Source organism: Elaeis guineensis, chromosome 5 (genome assembly GCF_000442705.2).
Source record: "Elaeis guineensis isolate ETL-2024a chromosome 5, EG11, whole genome shotgun sequence".
In the NCBI taxonomy this organism is placed as follows: Eukaryota; Viridiplantae; Streptophyta; class Magnoliopsida; order Arecales; family Arecaceae; genus Elaeis; species Elaeis guineensis.
The window spans coordinates 127,842,035-127,859,074 of record NC_025997.2 but is presented as its reverse complement, the minus strand read 5'-3'; the positions used below and the strand labels follow the sequence as shown (position 1 = coordinate 127,859,074).

The window sequence follows — 17,040 nt, the reverse complement described above, 5'->3', positions numbered from 1 at the left end:
CAAAAAAAATAGAAATGGTTCGACATAGAATAGCATATTACAAGCCTCTATCTCTGATCTTTTTGAAGGTCAACTTCGATGGCAGTGTCAGGTTTTGTGATCCGAGACTCCGATTCTCGATTTATTGTGATGGAGGGAGTCCAACTCATGGAGACCTCTGTGCCTGCTGCTGAGCTGCGGGTGGTCTGGAAGGGTATTGTTTATGCAAGGATGATCCTCAAGGTAGAGTAACTGGTAGTTGAGGAGAACTCGAGAACGATGGTATCTTAGATTTAAAGGGACCGAGACTGTGCGGTGTTCCTTCATCCCTTGGTGCATAACATCCAGAGTTTACTTCAGGAATGCTCCTTCTTTGTGATTAGGCATACCTATCATGAGGTGAATAATACGACGGATTGAATTACCTCATTTATTGCTCACCAGATGGATGCTTTCTGTTTATCTTTATTTTTTCGTGATATTCTTCTTTCCGATTTTTTAGATTGTATTCATACTAGAGTTGTATGAAGCGACCATCTTATTAAAAAAAAAAAAAAAATTAGTATTTGCCTAGCATACAATATCCCATGTCAAATCTTCTGCTCTAACCAAAAACCACACCAAAGTTCGAGTACCCCATGATCAAGGGGCATTAGACTTCCAACTGGCTAAACAGGCTCCAATGTGATACATTGAGTTCAATCCGAACTGCTACATTAGCATTATTCCCCTGCCTCGGTGTTATTCCGCTATAATACACCCCTATTGAAACCATCATTAGTCACCATTACGGTTATAATGGGGTGGATCCAGATCCAAATAGAAAATTAGAAAATTAGGTTGAGTTCAGATCAAGCCTGCCCCAGTCCGACTCGATCCATTTGCAGCTCTATTTGTGGTCTAACAACAATCCAAACAAAACTCCTGATGGGCAAAAGAAGACAACAAAGACAGAAGCAATGGAATTGCATCAGCCTATAAATCAAACCTTCATCCTATTCATCTCCTTATTTTTTTTTTCGTATTTTTATTTTTATTTTTGTTTTTACTTTTTTGCAGGAAAACCGTCCTCCAGACCTCCGCCCAGCGAACTCGCAACTGTGATAGTGATAATTGAAAAACGGTGGCCCAGCATGATAGCCATTCCCCTATGCTTCAAGAAAGGGTTTAAGTCACCACCATTTCCCCATTCCCCATGCGAATGTGGAAACCAGCACAATACTTGGTGGCATCAATCTTTGTAGCACCTCTCTTCAACTGCATTCACTTTTGGGTTTCATATGCCATCTATGGCGACCTAAACCCTTCCATACAAGAGATTGTATCTACCAAGGAACTCTTTGGCTACGCTACTTGGGCTACAAGACACCCTCTCATCAAGGCTGGTCACTAAAGTTAACTAACCATCAACCAGCCAGCCTCCCCCTCGGACGTTCCTAAATACAAACAAAAGTTAACATCATGAAGCACCATATTGAGAAGATGATTAGCCAAAATGTTCCGATCCAAAAATAATAAAGGACCAGCAGCCTCCATTTTGTTTAAGAGTATCATCCGAAGTCATTGTCTATTGTTTGTGATGGTGGCAGCACTTATTTCACAGAGTTCAGACTACTTAAATCCGTTGAAGGATGAGTTACAGAAGCAACACCCTCTCTCAGCTTCTGCACAGAGACAGTAATATTGACTGAAACAATATGACCATAAAACATTTCAAGTTAGCTAAAGGAAACCAACAAACAGTAAATATGACATCCATATGTGCACAACATAGAAGAAAGACATGGAGCATGTTTCTGAACACCCAAAGTCTAGATTATTTTATTCAAATTAATTTACAAACCAAAAGAAGATGGTACTAGTATGCTTCAGGCGATCTATCATTGGTTTCAACAGCGAAATAGCCTGTAGACCCAACAGGCCAGTTCTTTCCATGAAGACTTTGATTCCTTGCCAGTTACTGCAACATTTCAAGAACCATTATCAGTATCCATGTCATCTTTTCCTACCAAGGAAACAGATCTGAAACATCTACGAATATTTCTTACCAAATAGATCGTGCATATGAATGAGTGAAACTAGAGGAATAGCAACGATTGAGAAGCAAATATACGAAAACAAACGAATATTATAATCAAGGCAGTTTGTATGTTACTTGATGGCAGAAAAGGAAAACTAAGCATGGGATCACAGAGCTTCAGCAAGATGTCAAAACCTCACAAAGGATTGTCCAAGAATTCACTCAATTGCTAGAGGACTCTAGAAGCTTCCAGAGTTCCCCAAGGACTCTGGAGATATTTCAGCCATATTCTAGATATTTCCTATATATTTTGGTGGCATGTAAATATCTTGAATTTAGAAAGTTCTCATCTATAGATGAAGGACAAGTAGCGGTGATTCTTGTCACTCTGGATCCTAGCTTAGGTCTATATAAAGAGGAGACATCCTCATCTGCAACCCAACTCCTGAAAATAGAGAGCTCCCCTAGGAGAGGAAACTCCCCAAGTATCCTGAGGTACTCTAGGTGCCTCACATGCTTTAATTAGGGCAACTTCCATAGGACCATGACAGTTGGTACCAAAGTAGGTCGAGATAAAGTGCAACGGCATGTTGACATCCAAAATGATTATCAAGGTGCCTGATCATACTGAGTGATACTGGCATGTATTAATTTCTTTCACTGTTCTTGTCAACTTGATCATTCCTCTTATGAAGGTTTGAAGCTTTCACCAAAGTATTTGTCACTGTAAAAACTATAGTGCAAATAACCCATTTAGCCATTTTTTCACAAATAAATGAGATAATAAAACTACAGAAGATTATAAACAGAATAAAAGAAAACTACTTTGGTCAACAACCGTCATTATTTGATTTTCTTGAGCTATCCAAACCCAAAGTAAGCAAAACAATTCTTTTGATTTGTTTGCGTATGTCATAGAACAAGCTGTTGACTCCATGACATATTTTTTCTACTCCTATGGTTCACTTTCTTAAATGATCTATAATGTCCTCATTGCAGCATCATTCTGAGCACTGGATGAGAAGTGCTCATGTATGGTGGCACAATACAAATGCTGATCAGCAAGAACAGATACTTGAATGAGAAAAGATATCCAAAGAACCTCTACATAATGCAGAGGACCAATCAGGAAGAGCTATTACCTGAAATAGAGAACAGCTAGCAGAAATAGGCCAATAACCATTCAGCTTGAAATATCCCCATTATGGAACTGGCAAAAAGGAGAATTCCACGCTAATATCAGCAAACCAACTAACTCATAGGAAACAAGATGAATTGTGTACTGAAAAGATGAAGAGAAAGAATTGCATCTAGCAAAATAATGATCTTTAGAAGATAAACAACTATTAGTGGGAGAATATGATCAACAGTTTCACGACCATTCAATATATACATAGTTAACAAAGAATAAAAATGGAACTCGCATTATATCTAAACGTTAAACAAAAGCAGAAAGAGAGTTGTAAAATTTTATGTATGGAAAGCTGATTATATCGACATAGAGGTTGATTTATAACATACAAGGCCAACCTCATTGGAGAACTATTGATAGAAGCAGCATAAAAAATCAACATAACAGCAGAAAGATCATCTTCTTTAATGATCAAGTTTATACTACAATTTCCCGAGGCATATCTATGATTGATTTAGTGGATATGGCAATTTATGCAAGAAGTACATCTGCACATTGTAATAGCGAATCAAGACTAAAAATAAAATAAAAATCTTCTAAATGATTTTTTTTTTTTTTAGACAAGATTAAAGAATACCATATCAAAACTACTACACAGAATAACATGAGGAACACTGGTTCACAGAAGCTCGAATATGGTGGCAATAACTCTATTGAACATGGAATTTATGAAAAATAGCAAACATGAGTGAGTGAGGTGTTGAAGGCAGCAATCAAGTTGCAGGAGGAAGAATTAACCGATGGTCAAGTACAGAGCAGGAATTGGTTATTTCTAGAGGCATGCCTCCTACTTAAATCAGACTATTATGCATGTGATTAGCAACCTTTAGACATAAGCTTATGAGGTATTAGATTTACTTCCTCAGGTGTAAAATTTCAACTGCAATATATATGAACCTACATAGCTCTTGTAATTACAATGTTCCCTAGCTCTTTATCTTCATTCACCTCTGGCACACCTTTTCTTAAAAGGAATTCCAGAATAGACAAATTTATGACCCATCTGACATCCCATGCTCATAGGACTCATATATTTGATACATCTGCCACAATTACATCATTTTTTCTATGTAACACATATCCATCAACATCATGACTATCCATTTTCCTCTCCTACTTGTGCAAGCTACACTATCAAGAAACAAATTTTATTCATGTGAAAGTATTCAAAAAACTGAACATTATTTAGAAAACTTAATTATCAGCATATTATCTACAACGGAAGCACAAAGTTAACACCTTATCCCTAGTATGCCTACATAAGACTAATGTAAGTTGTCTACAAATATTTATAAGTTGTAAGATGAAAGACTATCTAGGGCTTCCACCATAGATTTAATGAAGAGAAATACTTAATACAGAATACCTGAGGTTGCATATAATTCATTCCTTGAGTAAAAGATCCTTGTTGACCCATCTGCTGATTTCATATACAAGTCAAATTTGAAAAATATCGAATGAAAATAACGAAATCTTCCAGAAAGAAAATAATTCGGAGAATAACTGATACCCCCTGGGTACTTGGACCAGGTTGAGGACCTGCTGCATCTTTCCTAGCAGAGTTGTCTCCACCTTTTGCGGATACCTTACTATCACCCTGTCAAATTACTCAAAACTATCTCATGTCCAAATATAAACCCCTATAAAGGATAAATATAATAGTCCTAAAGTCATTGCCTACATTGAAGCAAAGTCTGACACAACTAATCGTTGAAATTTATATCCATTTCTGGTATGAATGGATATGAATCTTAAGTTTACTTTACCAATACTAATGGCATGTTTAAACGACCAACCAACCAACCAACCAACCAGGTTATATCAACCAAGTGAGAATGTTTGGAAAGATGAAGCTGGAAGGCTCAGCGGGTGTAGGGATTCTGCATCCCAGTTTTCATGGTATCACTAAAGCCTTTATAAATGGAATCCTGACTTCCAAAAGAGTTGGGAAGTAACAAACTTCTTGAACCCCTCCAACTTTTCTTTCTCTACTTAGCAACTCCCAGCATCCCACATTCATGGAAAGCATCCCATGGATAGGATGAGACCCTCTTGTCTGATGTGAACATATATGTACAAGAATCAAATACAAGCTTGCAGAAGAGGAAAAAAAAAGATGAAAAGATCAACTCGTGGCTCATCAGTTTGATGAAACCAATATGGAAAATCAAATATATAGGCTTGAGTCTGTGTTGGATAGGAACAATGCATTTCGAGCCATTGGCATCAGAACAGATTAATAAAAATATACACTTAAAAATATATGCATTCAGATTTCGTTTTATACCTTCAAAAACATTCTAATTGAAATATGGAAAAATCTACACGATCAAATCTCTCACTGGGATCCAATTCAGACATATTACTTGTATAATATCAACAAAGAAGCAAAATGCAAATACTGAAAATATTAAACAGACTATAGCTACTCATGGTAGCTCTGCTAAGTCCTAATGATGCAATAAAGGATAGAACACCAAAGACGTGAAGCACATATAAAATAAACAGACACATGGCACATGAATCGGAAAAGAAAAAGTTATTACCTCCATCTGGAACATCAAATCCGCCCCGAAATCCATGCAAAAGGAAGGGAAAACAAACAAAACCTTTATGAGCCCAACGAAGATAAAATAAAGCACTAGAAACCCAACGCAACCTCACAAATATTTGCTGATAATTAACCTAGACAAATCCTGAACCAAATTATCCACAAAAATAGTACCCAAAAACTAGAGAGAAATTCATAATCAAAGAAATACCTCTCTGTATTTCTGTAGGTACAACTTCAGCGGTTCAATGTAATCTTCGAATCCCAACGTGGCCATCGCCCAGAGCAAATCATCTCCATTTATCGTCTTCCTCTTCTCCCTCTGGCACTTATCGCTCGCTCTGCATCAGCAAATCATTTAATTAATAACAAAAAAAACAAATTAATTACGAGAAATTATAGGATATGAGACAGATATAGAGGGGGAGAGAGAGAAGGGGAGGAAAGAAAGATCTGAACTCGCTGGTAATGAAGCTGATGAACTCGGAGACGCACTCCTGGACGGTCTCCTTGGCGTCCTTGGCGATCTTGGCGTTGGCGGGGAGGGCCTTCTTCATGATGCGGCTGATGTTGGCGATGGGGAGGAAGCGATCTTGCTCGCGGACGGTGGATCGGGGGCTCTGTTCGCCGCCGCTCTCGTGGCTTCCGCCACCGCCGACGGGGCTCGCCGGTGCCTCCGCCATCGGCCGCAAAAACCTGGATCCACGGCCAACATCGCCGCAGATCAGCGTCAACCCTAGCGGCCGGAGAAACCCTAAAGAAATACGAGGGAGGCGTGGTTCGTTACCTGAAATCAGAGCGTTTGGATTGGCTGGGGAGATTTGTATTTCGCGCGCGCGCAGCGGGGGAGGAGAGAGAGAGATGGGATGGGATTTGGGGGAGGGCTGGAGAGAGGTGAAAAGGGGATCGGACGCTGGAGAAGGGAGGAAGGAGGAGACGACTGGGATGAAAAGAGTAGTGAAAGGTTTGGTCATCTGAACCGTTCGTTTGGGTCCAGTCCGATCCGGCTGTCTAAAGGGCCCTCCTCCACCGATCTATGGCGGTTCTTTTAATAAGTAATAATTATTCTCACCTCTTTAAAAAAAAATTATTTTTGATTTAATTTTTTTAAATATAATTATAATTTATATTTAATTTTATTTTCCCCAACGTAAAACATGCAAAACATGCTAGGGAGAGACAACCCAAAATATAGACTGAACTTTTTATTTTTACAAATATTTAAATACAATAATATTAAGTTATAATATATATTTTAAAATTGACAGGTCCAATGGCTATATTTGTCAAACAAAATATATAAGCTAATTATCATCCACACTGGGCACTAGAAACATGATGTACATGTAAGCTAATTATTACCCATGCTCAACATTACCATTTCTATTTCTCATTGCTACACTGCTATGAACAATTTAGAATAGTTGATTCCAGTGGACACTCACTTATCTCTTTATATTAAATCGGTCTCAACTGTCATATAGGATAAGAAAATGAAGCTGCAGTGACGTATATTTATCAAGAAAAAATAAACTTCTCTTTCTAATAAATAGTAATGAAATAACTTGTTGAATCACCTCTTTGTGTGAGGTTTATTTGCAACTCTCAATCTCAAAACATGTTTGCTTCTGCCTTCGATGTTGACTCCAACAATGTTTCATAGATGCCAAAGATCATATTAGTTGATTTACAATGCCATGCACGGCTTTGTTATCATCAAATAATATTAGGTAAATGCTTGAAAAATATAGTTGGAAATCTCTCAGTAACACTCGATGTATATCTCCTTTGATGAACTAATAATAATTTATAAAGTATTTAATGCCTTTATTTTATACCTTATAAAATAATATTTTAAAAAGTAAAATGGATGAAAGTTAGGCGTTATTAGAAAATATTTTTTTTGTATTATGGTTTCACGTAAAACTGCAAGTGTCGGCAACCTCGTATGGCCCATTTTTGTGGACCGCAACTGAATTTGTTTGGGAGTCTGCGGAAACTGGCACAATGATTCAAGGCACATATACCTATTTTCTACTTACATGTGACGTACATTTATTATTGCACTATAAATTTCACCCTGGCTCGTAATCAACAAGTTGGATTTATTTTCTTGAGGCTATCGGCAATTTGCTTTGTTCTGCTCTATTTAGAATCATGTAGATATATGAAGTCCTTTCTTACTATTTATCCCATGTGTATTCAGCCTACGTTGCCCCTCTTTCCTTCTACATGTATTGGATTACTTCTTTGTACTTATGAATTTCTTGGCCTATATCGTATATATTCAAACCACCTAAATCATTTCTCTCACTCTATTATCTATCGGTACTATCTCGATTTTTTTGACAAATGGCTTTATTTTTTATATTATCTTTTCTTATATTAGTATATATCTATCTCAACAGTCTTATTTCAACCATATTTGTGCACATATTATTTTCCAACTGTCCATGTGGGCACTTGACCCTTGAGCATGGTTTGACCGTATGGCTTGTGTTTGTTTGCCGAGAGTTAAAGCACTTCTCAATATTGGCACATAAAGCCAAGGATGCATCGTCTACATGAATGAAATGGCACGATGAAAAGAATTGCCAATCGCCATGTACTTAATTTGAAAGCCATTCATGGAATTCGAATAATGGTTTGTCCCAAGGATTCCAGGTTTCTTCAAAACCTTTTACTCCCCATAGTCCAATATATCTGCTGATTGGCGACTTATATTTAGAAATCAACATCATGCCTAAGTCCATCTGGAGCATAAGTATTTACAACATTTACCATGCAAGCAACATGAAACAACATTCTTCGCTCCAGAGTCAGACATCATGCCTCCCATGATGTCCAGAAGTGCAAGAATGTACCGTACACCAAGATGCCCTCAACCCAAATTTTGTTGAAATGGAACAATAGGATTCGGCAAGTCACTCCTTTTTAGGTTAGATAGCTGAAAGTTGAAATTTCCATCAAACAACCCATAAAAAGAACCAAGCCATCCACGAGTGGCTCAGGCTCAGTTAAGCTTGTTTGCTTGAAAATAAGCTGAGCTCAAGCAGGATGCGGCTAACAACCGACCGAAGCTTTAAAAAGTTTTAAGTAAACTAGGAAAAAGCAAGTACAGGCTCCAGCTTGCCCTGAAAACTGGCTGATTTAAACCAGCTCGTGAGTGAGAAAGCGAATAATAATAACTTATGTAAGGTTGAGCAGGGCACAAACACCCCTTCAATACAACCCGGCTACACCAATCCAAGCCCGAACAGCCAGAGTATAGCTTGGCTCGTGGAAGGCCAGCACTGATACGGAGGAGGAGGAGGTATGATGAAGACAATTTGGTGGCAGATGGAGACAAGTAGTCATTTCGTAGATGGCTGAACCATAATAGGTAGCGGCCTCATTTTCAGGCACCAGAGTGACCTTACCGAAAAATACAAAAGCATCCTGCTGCATGATAAAGTCTGCTATAGTCACAAATGGAACAATCCCGAAGAAAATGGAAACTTTGAAGCATCACACCACGAGCCAAGTAACCGATTTTGGGATAGAGAAATGGACTATGAGAGAGACCACCGGAGATTATCATCAGATGGAACTACTCGATACCAAGATGGGCTGGAAGGGGCTCTGTTGCCTAATAAAAATGGTGTTCAAATCTTTTTTGCGTGCATAGCCATTGCTCCGAAAATTGAACGGGTTAGAATGCCATAAATTGCAAGAACAAGTATTCTATCAGATAAAATACATCAATAATGATAAGACATGTAATCTTAAATAAAATGCTCAAATCATTTTAATAATGAGCAAATGAATAGTCTGTTCTTCAACACTAACCGGAGCATTAAATCCTCACAACTCACCATACAAAACTTTTTGGACATAACGATGCTGCCTAGGACCCAAGTTTATGGCTTCAAAAGATAATGGACCAGCGTATAATGTCTTGAACAAGCAGACCTAAAGCTCCTTGATGCATCAAGCAGCACTTTTTTCACATAATCATTTAGAAGATGCATATGTGTTCAATTTGCTTCACAGGCTTTGAGATTTGGCTAGTCATACTAGTTACAAATTTTAAAGGACCAAGATTTCAGTAAACAACCATAAATAGTTTATAAGGTAGTGTAAAGTTGAAGAACAACCACTGGTAACTATATGCACTCATATAAAAGCATAATAAATTCACGGACCAAAAGCTCCTATTATCTGATAACAATTTCATGGAATATTACCTGCAAAATACTGACTATATGGGCATGGCTTGTTCTTGGTCTAAAAAGTACAAGAGCAAGAACTTACCTGGTATCTTTACAAGTAGTCATTGATGCCATGATATAAAATAAAAAGCATAAACCAGTGTCAGCCTGTAGCCTCAATCTCAATCAAGAAATTTCAGTTTCTAAGCAAGACCTGCTTACCATAATTCTGACATCTTAAACCATCATGACACAGTTGTCGGATGCTCTTAAGTAAACTTTCACAACCTCAATAGAATCACAAAACTGAAGTTAGCCTAAAAGCTTTAAAACAGTTTACCATTTCTTTCTTGATGACGTCAGCTTACACCTTCTATACAACACACATTTGCATTGCCCTAAAATATATTTTCAGAACAGAAAATGGGCAAAGTGGAATTGCCTCACATGAAAAACGAAAATAACACTTAACTAGATTGATTATCCACCTGAACAACCCCTTCAAATGACCCTCTGTCCGCAACTTCCACTTGCATAACATCTGATGCAACACCAATTTCTGCTTTGCGAAAAACAAAACCAATATTTTGATGAGCAAGAATAATTAAAAAGCTGCATAATTTCTACCAACTAAAAACAAGGAATGAGATGATAAAAGATAACACCTTCAACAAGTGCAGCATCATTTTGGTCTTGTGTGGTAGTACTTGGATTAGTATTGCCTGGAACCTCTAAGCTGCTATCTTCAACTGGTGCTGCATCATTTCTGTCTTGTGCAGTAGTACGTGGAGAAGTATAACCTGGAACCTCTAAGCTGCCACCTTCTATTACTGCCGCATCACTATCATCTTGTGGGATAGTATTTGGAGAAGTATTTCCTGGAATCTCCAAGCTGCCATCTTCAATTGGTGCTGCATCCTTTTCATCTTGTGTGGCATTTCGTACTGCATCATTGCCGTCTAAGTGTTTAGCTTTTGGAAAAGTCCTACCTGGAATCTCGAAGTTACCACCTTCAATGAGTACTGCATCATCTTCATTTTGGGGTGTAATATTTGGAGGTATACTGCCTGAAATCTCGAAATTCCCACCTGGGGTGCACACGGCATCATTTTTGTCTTGTGGTGTGGTATTTGGAGAAGCATCAGGAACCTCTAAGTCGCCACCTTTGAAGAGTACCACATTGTTTTTGACTCGTGTGGCACTCAGAAAAGCATCACCTGGAACCTGTGTGTTGCCACCTTCAACAGGTACTGCATCATTTTTGCCTTCTGGTGTGATATTTGGGGAAGCATCACCTGGAACCTCTGAGCTGCCACCTTCAATGGGTATTGCATCATTTTTGCCTTGTGATAGAGTATTTGGAGAATGATAATCTGGAACCTCTAATTTGCCACCTTCAACGGATCCTGCATCATTTTTGCCTTGTGGTGGGGTGTTTGGAGAAGCAGTAAGTGTTGATGGCAAGTATCTAAGACAATAACTAAGAAGTGCTGGCCCAAAAATGCTATACTTTCCTGCACTACTGAAAGCTATTTCAGCATCAGCACGTTTCTTGAAGACTACTTTGACACGATTGGTCTTGCTTTGAACTTCTGTTTCCGCTTCCTTCAGAGGTCCATAGCGACTGAAAGTCCTGATGAGATCTGTTTGAGAAGGAAGAGGACTTGCTCCATTAAAGCTCAAAATCAGTGCAGTCGGCGTGCACTCATCAACAATTTTTTCTTCCAAACTGATTACTGATCTTTCTGTTGTCAATGCTTGTTTCATTTTAGGACTGATGGTTCCAACCTGAAGATGTCGTGCAGTACCAGATATACGGTCTAATGACAAAGCGAGTGATGTTTCCCCTCCAGATTTTCTCCTTTTCCTTAGGCTTCGCATAGAAGCATCTCCTTTCCTTTTATGATCATTTGTTGAGCTGTTATGGTATATCATGTCAGACCAATAGGAGTCCTGCATATGATCAGGTGTCGACATATCAGAAGAGGGTGACTGAGGATTGACGGTTCTTTTCCTACCCCTTTTACCTCCACTTTTCTGAACATTCTTCTTTTCCTTGGAAGAACTTGAAACACAAAAACTTCTGAAATCGGTGAAGAAACTAACTATCGTTGACAGAAAACTGTATCCCTTCATAGGATCCCTTGCAGCTAAGCACAGCTGAGACAGCATTTCACCCAGGGAGGTATAATCCTCTGATATGCCTATCTTTAATTTTGGGCTGTCTACACCAGTGTAAGTAGAAGTCTCGGCATCAACAACATCAAAATTTCTATGCTCAGCCTTGGAAATGCTCTTCTGAAATGTTTCACCATGGCACCTAAGGATAGGTGGGGAACCAGTCAGCTGGCTTGCAACTCGACGGATGCATTCTCCAACCTTGAAAGAACTACTAGGAGTTGGAGAGGGTGACTTGGTGACCCAATCTCCTAAAGAATCAAGCCGTTTTTTCTTAGCTCTCTCTGAGTAATCAGAATCAAAATCAATGACCTTGCGTTTCTTTTCAGAAGAAAGTGACATCAAATTGTCATCAATTTTTACTGCAGATCCAATTTTGCCATCATTTACCATAGGAGAGAGAATGTTTGCTTCCATTAGTTCAGATAAGTTCTTCTGTTTTTTAGCAGCCTCCAACATCTGTTTTTCTTTATTGGAGGGCCTCCCTCTGCCTCTCTTGCGCTTCCCAAGATTTAGTTCCATGGAAGTAGGAGTTGAGTGCTCCATAGTATCTTTCCCAAATAATTTACTACCAGAGGGTGAGACCTCAGTATCATTCTCCATCAATCCTCCACCAGTTTGGAAAACAGGAAGTTCAAGATACCCCTTTGACCGATAAAAGGCCTTCAGCTGAGCCTGAGCTATCACAAGCTCAAGTCTGTTAGCCCCTCCAGTTGGTAATTGGGCTAAGGCTTCAATATACTCAACAAGCCTGCCAGGCTCAAAATAATCTACAACCAGAGACCTGTCAAAAACAGATCTACCAATCCCTTCTCGTATGCCAGCATTCTCAACTGTTTGGTACTTAACGTTAGCATAAGTTCCTTCAGGCAAACAAAAACAGGCCATTCCCAATTCTGTCCGCCTAGAGACTTCACCTAGTGCATCATTTACAGCAGTTACAAATGCATCTGAACTGCTCTGCTTTTCCATCTGTGAGAAATATGTCTCAAAAGGCTTCAGCTGATGTTCTTCACACCACGCAAAAGTTTTGTCTCCAAAATATGCAACAAGGAGGTTATCCTTTTTCTGATATTTCATTGCCAAGTCTGATGCATCTGAAGGATCAAAAATTTGGCCAGGCCACCAAGGATGGCTCTTTACTTTACCCCAGACCAAATCAGAAATAGAGAAAGAATCCTTGTCTTGAAGAGGCAAGAAGTAGCTAGCATGCTGATCCTTTTCAGCAGTGGAAGTTCGAGGCCTTATGCCGACACGTTTCACAACTTGCTTCTCAGCTATTTTTGAATGTCCCTGTTCATCAACTTGCACATTCTGCTCAGCAGTACCACCTGCACCAATAACAATATTTGCCACACTATCCACCAGCAAAGGGGTCTTCTTATCAGCTTCTGCATCTTGAGCCAAATCTTCTTTTTCATGACATGTCTTGGGCAGATAAGTTTCATCCTTGAGAACCCTGGATTCCACATCCTTGTTTTGACATATGCCCGGTGAAGATTCAGCTTCATGAACAATTGAGTCATCACTCCTCTCAACCAGCAAACCATTGGACTGAGGTTCTCTCTCTTGATTGTTTCCAGATACATCTAGCTCTGAAGCCATTAGCAAACCAGGAGTGACAGATGACTTTGAATCTTTCAGAACAGAAGCAGGTGGACATGTGTCTGCAGTTTGTACACCAAGTGTACACATTCCTACAAACTCTGATTCTAAATCTGGGCATGAATTACCCATAGTAATATCTCCTTTACCACTTGTCTTCTGATCAACCAGCTGCCTTTCTCTACTTTCTGATTCCATAATTGCACCAGTCAAAACTGAATTCCCATCTGCTGTAATAATATCTAATTTGTCCCTCGCATTCTTATTGGTAGGATCTTTATCTGCACATAGTGCTGCATCAACAACACTTTCAGCCACGCCTGCTTGTGATTCTGCTGTCACAATTGGTCCACTGGCCATGAGGTCATCATGAACATAAGAATCTGGGTTGTTTACCTCTACACCAGAATCTTTTCCAACATGATCTCCTTGCTCAATTATAGCATCACCAACAGGCAGTGAATCCACCTCCTTTATTTGTTCTTTATTGATAGCATTGCCCTGATTTGTGTTTACCAAAGATGTTTGAGAAACAGAAGCTTCACGATCTCTGTCTTGATCACCACTCACCATTGACCCTTCAACTGCCTCAGTTCCCCAGCCTGCTGAGCAGATCCGTGTGTCCTGATTACTACCTAAAAAGAGCCCCCCTTCCATGTCTCCAGCAGTACTCTCCACAAATACAGATTGGTTCTGACTGCCATCTCCTTCTGAAGCTTGAACACGCGCATCAGCCAAATCATGACCTCCCTTCTCAGTCACCACGCTCTGGTTCTTCTGTGGACAGGACACAACTTGCCCAGTGAGCTCCCTTCCATTACTAGTCTCTGGAACCTTATGCTGTGCTGGTTCCAATTCTTGTATACTCTCCAATCTCCCAGCTTCCTCCTCTCCAATATTATTTGAATCCCCTGATAGACATCCTACCTCCAGTACACCAGGTTCCGGCTTCTGATCACAATCCAAAATATTTTCTGTTTCTAACACCTTAGGACCAAGTGCTCCTTCTGCAGCCTGAAGGTCCGTTACCTTACCAACCACACTCTTATCCTCCTCTGGACAAGATGACACTCCCTCGGTGAGTTCAGTTCTGTTGCTAAACTCTGCATACCCAACCTGTTTTTGTCCTGGACCTGCTACACCCTCAGACCTATCAGCTTCCACACTTGCAAGAGCAACAGCAGCCTGGGTTTTGACAGTCCCCACTCCAAATCCTGCATCACCAACACTGGCTTCCAGCTTCTCATCACCACCCGAATTATTTTCTGTTTCCAATGCTATAGAACCCACATCTCCCTCAGGAGCTTGCAGGTGTTCATCAACCAAATCTTGGCCCCGAACTTTGCAATCCGAGTTCTGGTTTGTGATTTGTTTCTTCATGAGTTCAGTTCCTTTCTCACACTCCACCACATTTTCTCCATCCGCCACATTAATTTCTGACTTCTGTTCACTACCCAATCCATCTTCCATTTCCAGACCCTTAGGATCTAGAATGCCCTCTTTAGCTTGAAGTTGCTTGCCCATCAAATCATGGCCCTTCGCATCATTTGCTCTGCTCTGCTCTCTCTCTATGTAAACTTCGTCTCCTTCAAGGAATTCAGTTTTATTCCCTGTCTCCATGACATCAACCTTCCCTCCATTAGCTGGTTCACCCTCCAAGCCATCAACTTCAACTACTCCACCTGTAACTGTGGCTGCTGCTTCTGTGACCCCAATCACACTCCCTGCTTCCTTGATATCTAATTTCAGCTCCACACCCAATTCATCTCCTGCCACCAACTCACTTGGACCCACATTACTTTCAATGACTCGAGCCTTCCTGTCAGCCAAATCACCTCTCATCACATCATTCATTGTGCTCGCTTTCTTCTCTGGACAGGATTCATCTTCTTTCATGGGTTCGGTTCCATTTCTAATCTCCACAACCTCCTCCACGTTTCCTCCCAGATCTGCCACACTCTCCAAGCCTTCAGCTTTAGCCTCTTTAAGAGGAATTCTCACCATGTTCCCAGTCTCCAGCGCATCTGCTATCAACTCTTGATCACCACTGCATCCATCCCCTATCTCCTTCCCTCTGGAACCAAGATTGCCAACCTCCACATCTTGGAAGCAGCCATCAACCAGATCATGCTCCTTCACTTCGTTAACCACATCACCCTGCCCCTTTTCTTCAAAAGCTGCAACTTTTTCCTCCAAAAGCTCAACACCAGTCCCGTTCCGACTCTCTCCAGTGTTAGCCCCTTCAGGAACAACTGCACCCGATACTTCATCAGCCCCCGCCGCACCTCCTTCCTCCCCGACATTCATTTCTGGCCTTTCAGCTAAATCACCACCACCATAATCCACAAGTCCTCGTCGGTTTTCCTCTAGGGTTTCCACCATGGATTCCCGTCTCCCTTTCTCCCCTCGTCTGGGATCTGAGGCGGGCATAGATGTACTACCTCCTTCTTGGCCGCCTCCGGTGCTCGAGTAGATGGCCACCGCCTCATCAACGGAAGGGCTCACAGAGATGGAGAGAGAAGAATGAAACCCGATAAACGACTTCTTTTTCCCCGACTTCTACCATGATGTCTGTGGTACGGAACGAGAAACCTAAGTCGTCCATACCCAAAAGAGAGAGAGAGAGAGAGAGAGAGAGAGAGAGAGAGAGGGGAACAAACCAAACCCTAGAGTAGAATGGAGCAGGAAAAGAATGGATTTTATAGCGACCAGAAGAGCAGAAGACGAGGGTTTCACGCAGGCGTACCTGGGCTTGGCTCGTAGCTTCGCCAACCGAGTCGAATTGGAACCGAATCAGGGGAGAAGAGAAGTGGGGTTCTGGTGAGCAGGTACCCAAGAGGGGGAGGGAGAGGGGAAAGAGAGGAGGGAGAGGGGTTTCCAGGTGTCAACTGGCTTGTCTCTTTCAGCCATAGCTGCAGGAATCAGGATGCCGGATCTGACCACCAACAGGTATGTTTACCTCCAGTACCTTGGTTTTTTTTTTTTTTTTTTTAATGCAATTGGAGGAAGGAACCTTCGTCTAGTTTATCAATAAAAAATAAAGAATATAAAGGTTGAGAGGGAGATGAAAGGAAATTAGAGTTGGCGGGACTGGTCTGGGGAGCAGCTCGACCTTGCCGGTCAGAGTAGGATGCTCGACCTTCCTTTTCTCATAGAGGGGGAGTAGGATGCCACGGTTGAAAATTTGATAAAAGGCTTCAAAAGCATTGATATTTATCCCTGATTGTTGGAGCTGGGTTCATGTGCTTCACTTCACCTTGCTGTCTTTCGCTGTACAGGAACATTATGACGAACCAGTTTTGCTCCTGGACTGCCGACAGCTTCA

The 17,040-nt window shown here is 40.6% G+C and overlaps 2 protein-coding genes across 5 annotated transcripts; both read right to left on the bottom strand.

Annotated features, from left to right (window-relative positions):
* Positions 1-1,677: 1,677 nt before the first annotated feature.
* LOC105045808 (nuclear transcription factor Y subunit B-3) lies at positions 1,678-6,712 on the bottom strand. Of its 2 annotated transcripts, XM_010924209.4 has the most exons (8): positions 6,530-6,712; positions 6,202-6,438; positions 5,954-6,083; positions 5,738-5,743; positions 4,702-4,788; positions 4,558-4,611; positions 3,142-3,209; positions 1,678-1,939 (listed from the first exon to the last, which is right to left on the bottom strand). In XM_010924209.4, exons 2-7 carry the CDS (start codon positions 6,423-6,425, stop codon positions 3,183-3,185), a joined length of 528 nt encoding a protein of 175 aa, XP_010922511.1. In that variant the 5' UTR covers positions 6,426-6,438; positions 6,530-6,712; the 3' UTR covers positions 1,678-1,939; positions 3,142-3,182. The 2 variants fall into 2 exon arrangements, 1 of the variants encoding a protein (XP_010922511.1); XR_012141681.1 differs by having other exon boundaries at positions 4,558-4,608; positions 4,696-5,743; positions 6,530-6,710.
* Positions 6,713-10,239: 3,527 nt separating this feature from the next.
* LOC105045809 (uncharacterized) lies at positions 10,240-16,599 on the bottom strand. 3 transcript variants are annotated; one of them, XM_073258496.1, is made up of 4 exons: positions 16,462-16,599; positions 11,021-16,286; positions 10,598-10,921; positions 10,240-10,491 (listed from the first exon to the last, which is right to left on the bottom strand). In XM_073258496.1, exons 2-4 carry the CDS (start codon positions 16,143-16,145, stop codon positions 10,400-10,402), a joined length of 5,541 nt encoding a protein of 1,846 aa, XP_073114597.1. In that variant the 5' UTR covers positions 16,146-16,286; positions 16,462-16,599; the 3' UTR covers positions 10,240-10,399. The 3 variants fall into 3 exon arrangements, with proteins under 3 accessions (XP_073114597.1, XP_073114596.1, XP_010922513.3); XM_073258495.1 differs by having other exon boundaries at positions 10,598-16,286; XM_010924211.3 differs by lacking the exon at positions 16,462-16,599 and having other exon boundaries at positions 10,598-16,313.
* Positions 16,600-17,040: the final 441 nt, after the last annotated feature.

Excerpts from the sequence above, each read along its gene's own strand:
- LOC105045808 (XM_010924209.4), bottom strand. The coding sequence starts at position 6,425 with ATGGCGGAGGCACCGGCGAGCCCCGTCGGCGGTGGCGGAAGCCACGAG. Across the intron at positions 6,084-6,201 it reads ATCAGCTTCATTACCAGCGA|AGCGAGCGATAAGTGCCAGA; the intron begins GTTCAGATCTTT and ends TTGCTGATGCAG. Across the intron at positions 3,210-4,557 it reads TGAATTATATGCAACCTCAG|TTCCATAATGGGGATATTTC; the intron begins GTATTCTGTATT and ends CCTTTTTGCCAG.
- LOC105045809 (XM_073258495.1), bottom strand. The coding sequence starts at position 16,145 with ATGCCCGCCTCAGATCCCAGACGAGGGGAGAAAGGGAGACGGGAATCC. Across the intron at positions 10,492-10,597 it reads TGATGCTGCACTTGTTGAAG|AAATTGGTGTTGCATCAGAT; the intron begins GTGTTATCTTTT and ends TTCGCAAAGCAG.